The sequence below is a fragment of the Macrobrachium rosenbergii genome, chromosome 57, assembly GCF_040412425.1.
Source record: "Macrobrachium rosenbergii isolate ZJJX-2024 chromosome 57, ASM4041242v1, whole genome shotgun sequence".
NCBI classification, from domain to species: domain Eukaryota; kingdom Metazoa; phylum Arthropoda; class Malacostraca; order Decapoda; family Palaemonidae; genus Macrobrachium; species Macrobrachium rosenbergii.
Window position 1 is genome coordinate 11,148,819 of NC_089797.1, and position 9,076 is coordinate 11,157,894.

Below are 9,076 nucleotides of genomic sequence, written 5' to 3' on the forward strand. Positions count from 1 at the left end.
CTCATCACCACCGCTGTTCCTAAAGCAAAGAGGCCGCTTGCCTTGATGCGTCCTCTCCAACTATTCTACCAGTCATCCTTAACGCTGCTGGCATGATGCAGAGACTTTGCTAAGGTTTTTTTTCACGACCTCATGCCCTTGCAGTTGTCGCCCACAGTTATCAGCATACAGTAGGCTTTGACTAAAAAAAAAAATCTATTTGCAAGGCAGCTTTTGTCTTTCAAGTCGCCTTTAAGGACACGTAGGACCGCAGGGTGGTTACTTGCTTCTTCTTTCGGTGATCCTAGCTCTCATGACCTCTCTGGTGTAGGCTACTCCTCTTTATCCATACAACTTACCAAATATTTTATGCTGCTCACACCTGGAGGGTTCTTCAAATTTTAAGACTTGTGAGGCATCTAGCCATACTGTGTTCTTGTGATACCACAAGGAGCTTGCATACGAAGCGGCTGTTATACTTTGTAGTGATTGTCCGATTAACGTTCGCTAGTTCAGTCTGCCCCAAAGGAAGGTGATTGCTGTAATCATTCCTAGTGCCATTTTATTGCTTAAAGTGGCACCCCTTCTTCACCATTCCACCATATCGCATGAATTAACTTCTTATTTAATGAATAAAATTATCCGTACTCAAACCAAAATTAGCTCACCGTACATGCAGAAATATACTGTACAAACAAAGAGCATATCAGAAGAATTAGATAAACATAATTAGCGTAGACACACTGATGATAATTATATAGAGGCGTCTGCAAGAATTTTTTTTTTACAAATGTTCATTGAGATGATCTAGCCAAGACAAAATTCATGACAACCTTGCGGCACCCCCAGACACTGTCCGTGGCACCACGGCACCCAGAGCGTCTGTTATTGATAACTATTTGAAAATGAATGATTCTTTTCCGTTCTTGGCTTCCCTCCTCATTGCTGTCTTGTCATCCTCTCTTCACGGGTTCTAAGGACCTTTTGCTATCAGTTTTGACATTTTTTACGAAACTGACATAGAGTGTCAGCCAAAATTCGTAGGTATTGTATTGCTTTACTCCTTTCACTGCAAACTTATTTCTAAATCTTACTGTATATGTAATCTTGTTGTTTATAATACAGTATGTAGTCTCTTCCTAATTGTAGTTTCTTCACGGGTCTGTTTTTGTCTGCAATCATGGGCAGTTCTCTAATTTTCTTATACCAAATTCTAGTTCCTCGTTGGGAGAGTCGGTAGAGTTCTCGGCTAGCACTCTGCTAGGCCCTAGTTCGTGTCTCCGGCCGGCCAATGAGGAATTAGGGGAATTTATTTCTGGTGGCAGAAATTCATTTCTCGGTATAATGTGGTTCGGGTTCCACAATAAGCTGTAGGTCCCGTTGCTAGGTAACCAATTGGTTCTTAGCCACGTCAAATAAGTCTAATCCTTCGGGCCAGCCCTAGGAGAGCTGTTAATCAGCTCAGTGGTCTGGTTAAACTAAGGTATACTTAATTTATACCAAATTCTTTACAAAGTTCTGAGAGCCCTGATCACTCAAAACGTTGACAGAAGTGAAGAGTTCTTTCATATTTTTGCGTGAAAGAATTGTGAAACTGGACGAAAGAGAAAAAATGGAAATACGGTGAAACTGTCTTCCGGCTCAAAACTGTCCTTAGACAAAAAAAAAAAAAATGGGAAAAACTGTGCATCCTTTTCCAACAGTTTTCTGCTCTTCAGAAATCTTCTGACGGTTAGGTGTTAAGGCGATCGAATAATATAGACATTTCGCTGCATTTTCCCAAAACCTTTATTTATTTTTTTGGTGCATTATTATTTTTTATATACATTTGTTAGCTATCAACGTAGTAGGCAATGAAACCAACAATTTTATTCCACCGCAAATAAGAGAAGTCGTTCATAGTCTCTGAGAAACATTGCACTTTCTGAAGGACGGTTGTTGAATTGCATAGTTTCCTCACAGTGATCGTTACTGATGGTGTATAAATCATATAATCATACTAATTCATGTTTTCTTCTGTCAGTCTAAGCTGTATTTTGTCTTTTTAGTGGATTCTGGCTCTTCTTTTTTTTTTTTTTTTTTTTTGTAACAGCATTTTAAGTGAATTTACATGACCTGAATTTAGAAGAAAATAATTCCAAATATAGTTTCCTATCATTTTGCCATATTAATTCAAGAACATTGTTTGATGAAACATAAATTGACGTATAATTCATAATTTCCATTCAGAAGTGCCGTTACTTGCTGGCCCTGAAACGTGAGCAGAGAATAAGAAAATTGCAGTTATAAAAAACCAAAACAAAAAGAGTCGTTTGTTAAAACTACAAGATCTATTACGTAAAACTGGATTTGCAAAGACCTTCGTCAGCTCTGGGAATTGGTGATTCCGTAATGAAAACAAAAGGACACAAATTCTTTAAAATTAAACAGAAAATAAGTGAGCGTTTTGCCATATAGTAGTTCACTTTTGACCGAATGATGAAGATTGTGTTGAACCGAATTTTATCACTAAACCACGTTCCATTCTTTTAATATACCTCGTTTTGAATATCGGAAAATCACAAATGAAGGAACGGACCAGACAGACTCATTAGATTTTGCTTCGGCTTTCAAATCCCTCCGCCACAGTCTCGCTTACTTGGAAATTACTCTCGAGTTACCCTGCGTCCTGGACCACAATTCAAGCTGTTGGGAATCTTACCCAACTCGAAAGCCATATCGTACCATTTGCTGAATCGTAAGAACTTCTGCCTAATTTATTACCGCTTTTATGTTTCTTTATGATGCAAATTATAGTTGACAAATTTCGTCTGCTAGATGACAACAAGGTTTGAATTGTTTCAATTATATGTTTGGAGTAGAGAAAAGCGAGACAGTGACAGAGATAACCCAGGAATAAGATTTTATAATATAATCTTTGTTATTGGTGTTATGTTGGTCAGCTTAAAGCAACTTCCCTTCGGCGGAGTCCCAAGGATAAACAATCCGGATGATTTAGGCGACTCCAGATGCATTCACAATGTAGCTGGAAGTTTTTCAACAGAACATTCGCTGCTTCCAACGTCGCGAAAACACTTTGGAAACATTTCAGTTCCAACTACCTTCTCGTTGATATTTAGCTGCGTTATTCGTATTAGAGCCATGTAGAAGAAGGCCTGATTTTCTAACCAGTATAGTGGGCCTTACTGGCTAGAAAATTAGGCATTCCACCGGTTGATATTGCATGCAAAAATGGTATTAGAGCTATCTTGTTTATTCGTTATGAATATAACTGGGTATAATTTGGATTGTTTCATGAAAATAATAACCTGGCATCATAATAGCAAGGATTCTACTATATATATATATATATATATATATATATATATATATATATATATATATATATATATATATATATATATATATATATATATATATTGGTAATTTTGTCATTAATTCAAACGTAAATTATGGTATAAGCGTCTGAACATGCGCATTCCAATTTATTCCTCAGTTATTCATCATTGTTATTTCAAATTTCCTACAATGCTTTGTTTTATTTTTATTTTTTTATTGTTAATGGAGATAGAGAAAGTGAAGAAAAGGCACATTGCTTAACGTTTTGCCTTAAGCTTACATGGAAAAAAAGTGTTCAAACATTCTTCCTATTTTTTTTTTTAACCCCTTTTTGCTGCATCTTACTCTTCGTTTTTTTTCATTTACTCTTTTTTTTTCTTATTCCTAGATGTTGATTCGTAAGACAAATACGAGCATACAGACTGCTGCTTTTAAAGTGCCACATTAACAATCTAGTTCTTCTGACGTATGTTGTTGTTTATGTACGTTCAAGGTTTTTTTGTTTACATTTGCTTTATAACGTAGGCACCCATGCAAGCCAATAATCGAAATGATGATGATTGAACAGTACAGACTCATGAATTAGAATCTTTACACGGATATAAAGTAGTTTAGTCTTGCATATGCGAGTATGAATTTTTTTAACCAAACAGCCAAAAATAAGCAGAGAACCACACCTGCGCAAGCATGAACTTTCAAGGATAAATGTCAGGGCGCAGAAACGATGGTAATCTTTGTACTCCCTCTCTCAAGTCTTATTACTGAATGGCCTGACGGTAGTTATCGATATTCATTTGCATAAAATGTTATCTATAAGGCTGACTTTTAATGCCCTGTTTAATCACGTTATTATGCAGTCGTATTACAGCTGGCAATACCTCATCTTTAGTAAACGACTAACCTGGCTGAAAGATAGAGAGAGAGAGAGAGAGAGAGAGAGAGAGAGAGAGAGAGAGAGAGAGAAGTCTTCTGGGAACCGAATAGGAAATAATGGAAAAACTCTTGATTACAAATTTAAGTATATTTTCAGATCATAAAAAAAAATCATTGAGATTCTTCTTTCTTTCTTTCTTTCTTTCTTTCTTTCTCCTGGTCCCGACTGAAGCCTCCACCTATCCACTTGCCCCCTCTTCTCTTCTTTCCTTCTTTTGTGATTTTCCGACGAAACGCTCGACAGGGGAAAAAATGGAATGTGCGAGGGAAAGCAATAATCCAGCTCGAAAGGTAACAGATATTGTATTTTTTGAAGCCATGGATAATTTACAAGTGACGAGAGACTCGTCCTTTGTGGAGCGAACGACCGACGTGATTTTAGCCGGTGAAGGAGAAGAAAACCAAGAGACAGATGGTGAAAGCAAATGGCAGTTTCTGCGCCGCTGTTGTTGTTTAGGTTGCTCCAGTCAGTCCGGATCCACAAGCAACTGCTGCTGCTGTTGTTGGAGTTGTTATTGTTGTTGTTGCTGCTTTTGCTGCTGTAGCAGTTGCTAACGATTCCCTTGGTGGCGGCAGGGAACCGAAGGTGGCCAGCAAGAGGTTTGAACGACTGCTAATACTGATGCATGTTGTCCATGAAATTGCTGGCCACTGCCTGTCCAAGCTCCCCGAAGAACTGGTGGAAGACGCTGCAAGAATTGGAAAAGTTATTCTCTGAGGAAACTGAAGAGGCTCTGAGTTATCTTTAAGGTTTGAAATTCACTGGTGGGGGGTGTTCGATTTTTGGCAATGAGGCAGTCAACTCTGGCAGAACCCCTTCAACTCTCTAGCATAATCTATCTACCAATAGAATCTCCTCATGTAAATTAACTACAGTGCAATCCAGATAATCTACTGGAAAGTGGTAGCATATCTTTAAGGACTGGCACTTTCTAGATCAATTTGTTATAAAAATATAAAAGATTATATTCAATAATGCAGTAAATTATTGTGGCTATGCAGATAATTTCTGAGAAAGTGGTGGCACACCTTTAAAACATCATTGGAGTTCTTGATTATTCCTGAATAAGAACCAGCAATTTCTAAATTAATTTGTTATATAAAGTATAAACGATTATTCTATATAATTAAGTACTGTGGTTATGCAGATAATTCCTTGGAAAGTGGTGGCACAACTTTAAAACAGCATTGACGTGTTAATTATTCTTGAATAAGAACTAGCACTTTCTAAGTTTCTTGTTATATACAGTATAAAAAATTATACTTTATAAATAATTATTGTAGCTATTCAGATAATTGATCAGAAAGTGGTGGCAAAACTTTAAAACAGCATTAAACATCTTAGTAACAGGCCAGTAAGGACTAGCACTTTCCATATTAATTTGTTACATAAAATATACAAGCTTACTCGATAATTCCGTTATCTTAGATCATTTGTAAATTTATGTTAAATTTGGCAAAAATGACATTCAAAACAGAAAAACTATCATCTCGCATTTCTTCAATTATTACGATTTTCGTCTCCTGTGGAGGTCGATGAGAACATATAAAAAAAAAAAAATAGATAAACGAGAAAATAAAAAGAAGATAAAACAAGAACTGAACAGCAAAATCCATCACAGCTCATTAAGCAGATGGCTCAGTGCCAGACCAACCATCTCAAACGCCACCAACCTTATCGTGTAAGACATCAGTAGGGAATCACCTTACCTCCGCTCAGTTCCAGCCTGCATCTGCTGCTGCATTTGCTGCTGCATCTGCTGCATCTGCTGCTGCTGCTGCTGCTGCTGCTGCTGCTGCGATTGTTGCTGCAGGCTCTGGGAGTCTTGGACCTCAGAGGGAACAACGCCTCCGCACTGAAGAGACTTGAAGTTGTGGACCGACAGCTCATTGTATTGTCCCCAGATGCTGTTCATCATCTTGCTGCTGTATCGGGTCGGGTTCTCACCGCCTGTCGGGGGAGGAGGGGACCCTCATTGTAGGGGGGGTTTCTCTGTCCCTGGTTACGACGCCAAGGTCTCTCTCTCTCTCTCTCTCTCTCTCTCTCTCTCTCTCTCTCTCTCTCTGCCTCGGATTACGATGCATTTCGTTATAAAACGACAGTATTTCTCTCTCTCTCTCTCTCTCTCTCTCTCTCTCTCTCTCTCTCTCTCTGTGTGTGTGTGTGTGTGTGTGTGCCCCGGATTATGATGCTTTTCGTTGTAAAACGAAAGTGTTTCTCTCTCTCTCTCTCTCTCTCTCTCTCTCTCTCTCTCTCTCTCTCTCTCTCTCTGTGTGTGTGTGTGCCCCGGATTATGATTGATTCTCTCTCTCTCTCTCTGTATTATTATTATTATTATTATTATTATTATTATTATTATTATTATTATTATTATTATTATTATTATTATTTTGAGTAAAAGTTTATTGCTTATTATCATTCTACTACTTCACCTATTATTTTTTAATATATTAGATTCCTCAAAACATGTTATTTCTCTCTCTCTCTCTCTCTCTCTCTCTCTCTCTCTCTCTCTCTCTCTCTCTATTAACTAATATTATTATAATCATTTTGAGTAAAACTTTATTACTTATTATTATTCTACAGTTTTACCTACTTATTATTAATAAATTCGATTCCTCTAAACACGTTACTATTTATAATGATTCTCATATTTAACTTTTTTACCGTTAATGTGTTCGTTGGCTCAAAACAGGTTCTCGAATTTGCCTCCACTTTTTTGTTTATTTTTCGTTTCACACAGAATTTAAAACTAGGAAGGTTTTCACTTCCTTAGTGATAAACACCAAAGGGCTCATGAAATCTTTCCTTTATTTATCCTGATTACTTATTAGTTAATCATTTCTTGAGCGTTGCATTGTAGCCTTTTCTCGAACCAGTTTTTTTTTATTTTTTAGTTATTTGCCTCTGAACTTCCTAACTTCGTCTATTAAATGTTAAAACCTCTCAGATATATTATGAGAATTATCTTGCAGCTAGACAATATTAATAAGCAATATTAATAAATCTTTTGTAAGACGATTAACAGTGAAATGTCAACCGCCTATGGGCTTCCTAACTTCGTCAGTTAAATGTCAAAACCTCTCAATAAATATGAGAATTATCTTACAGCTAGACAATACTAAAAAAGTCAAATCCTATGTAAGACGATTAACTGTGAAACGTCAAAATGGACGCTGTAGTGGAGGGACTTAACAATTTTATTTACCGTTTAAATTATTAATTACAAATATTTTCGAGCAGGTCAAAATTTAAATTCCAACATGTCCTTGGTTAAGAATTACAAGAAAAACATAAACATGTCCATTTGAAAAACTAAAAATAAAATTTTTCTCAGATTCAGAATTACAAGAAAAACAAACATACCCATTTGAAAAACTAAAAAAAAAAAAAATTCAGTCAGTATAGCAATCTCCTACCTACAAGTGTGAAACCAGTCTATTTCAAACTTTAAGAAGCAGTGAATGAAATAAAGACAAGATCTAATTAGCTATAAATGAAAACAGAAATCTGCCAACAAGAAAACACAATGTATTTCATACTTTAGAAGCAGGGCACGAAATAATGAAAAGATCTAACCTATCGACTAACTATAAATAAAAAAAAAAAGAGTCATTTTCATTGGCACAGAAATGAACACTAACCCATACATGAGTCGTAGAACTGGCCTTGTTTCATCCCTTTGTTGGCCGCCTTCTGATTCTTCTTCATGGCCTTCGTCATTTGCAACGTGTAGGGGACCGAGGCCATCTTGCCTGCAAAGGAAAAGAAATTCTTTATTGGAGGAAAAATGCGATGTGTGATGTTGTGTCTCGTGCCTCAAAATATGCTTCCTCACGAGGAAGATAAATAAGCGGTTTTTATGTGGGTTAGGTTCCCCGTTTTCAGCAGCATGTGACCACTTGAACCACTCATTGTTTAGTGATTTGAAACACTTCGTTCAGACAAATGTATAAACACGCGCGCGCTCACACACACACATATATACACACACACACACATATATATATATATATATATATATATATATATATATATATATATATATATATATATATATATATATATATACATATATATATATATATATATATATATATATATATATATATATATATATATATATATATATATAGTGTGTGTGTGAGTGCACGTTAAACAGTCTATCTTTAGCCGAGAAGAAGTCTTTTAAAAAGCCACTTCCTTCTCAAAGTCTCGTAACACGAACGAAGAATCACGGGACAGTCATGTGGTTCCTGACTCAGTACAGCAACTGTAGCTCAGTTCACAGAGATGCAAAGTGTGAATAATGAAGACCGTTCTGTCGAGCGGATGCCCATTTTAGATGCAGTCGCATTTTCCCGCCTTACGGAAGCGCCCTTGCAATTTGCGAGAATGAACAGAGAGAGAGGTCAAAGGGGATACGCGAGTGTGTGTCATTTTGCAACAATTGCATTTTTCACGATGAAAGCTTCGGACGAAACAAACGCCCGTCAGTGCGCCTCACGCGGCGCTCTGAAGGCATTACTCGGGTTGTTCTTTGCAGCGTCCCTTCGACCCCTAGCTGCAACCCCTTTCATTCCTTTTAGTGTACCTCTGTCCTTATTTCCTTTCTTCCACCTTACTTTCCAACCCCTCCTAACCATTGATTCATAGCGCAACAGCGAGGTTTTCCTCCTGTTACACATTTCAAACCTTTTCACTGTCAATTTTCGTTTCAGCGCTGAATGGCCTCATGGGTTCCAGCGCTTGGCCTTTGGCCTAAATTCTATATTCTAGTCTGTATTCTAAAACAAGCGCCTCTATGTCAACAAAGAATGAGAG

General features: G+C 37.1%; 1 protein-coding gene across 4 annotated transcripts in view; it reads right to left on the bottom strand.

The window, feature by feature from the left end:
* Positions 1–4,320: 4,320 nt before the first annotated feature.
* LOC136836949 (uncharacterized) overlaps positions 4,321–9,076 on the bottom strand; it is an 18,630-nt gene continuing 13,874 nt past the window's right edge. For 2 of the 4 annotated variants that reach the window (XM_067101467.1, XM_067101470.1), the window contains exons 2-4: positions 7,897–8,007; positions 5,962–6,202; positions 4,321–4,940 (exon numbers count right to left, since the gene is read on the bottom strand). In XM_067101467.1, the coding sequence (XP_066957568.1) occupies positions 4,865–4,940; positions 5,962–6,202; positions 7,897–8,007 (428 nt within the window). In that variant the 3' untranslated portion in view covers positions 4,321–4,864. The remainder of the gene's footprint in view (positions 4,941–5,961; positions 6,203–7,896; positions 8,008–9,076) is intronic. The other 2 variants (XM_067101469.1, XM_067101471.1) reach the window with 1 other exon arrangement.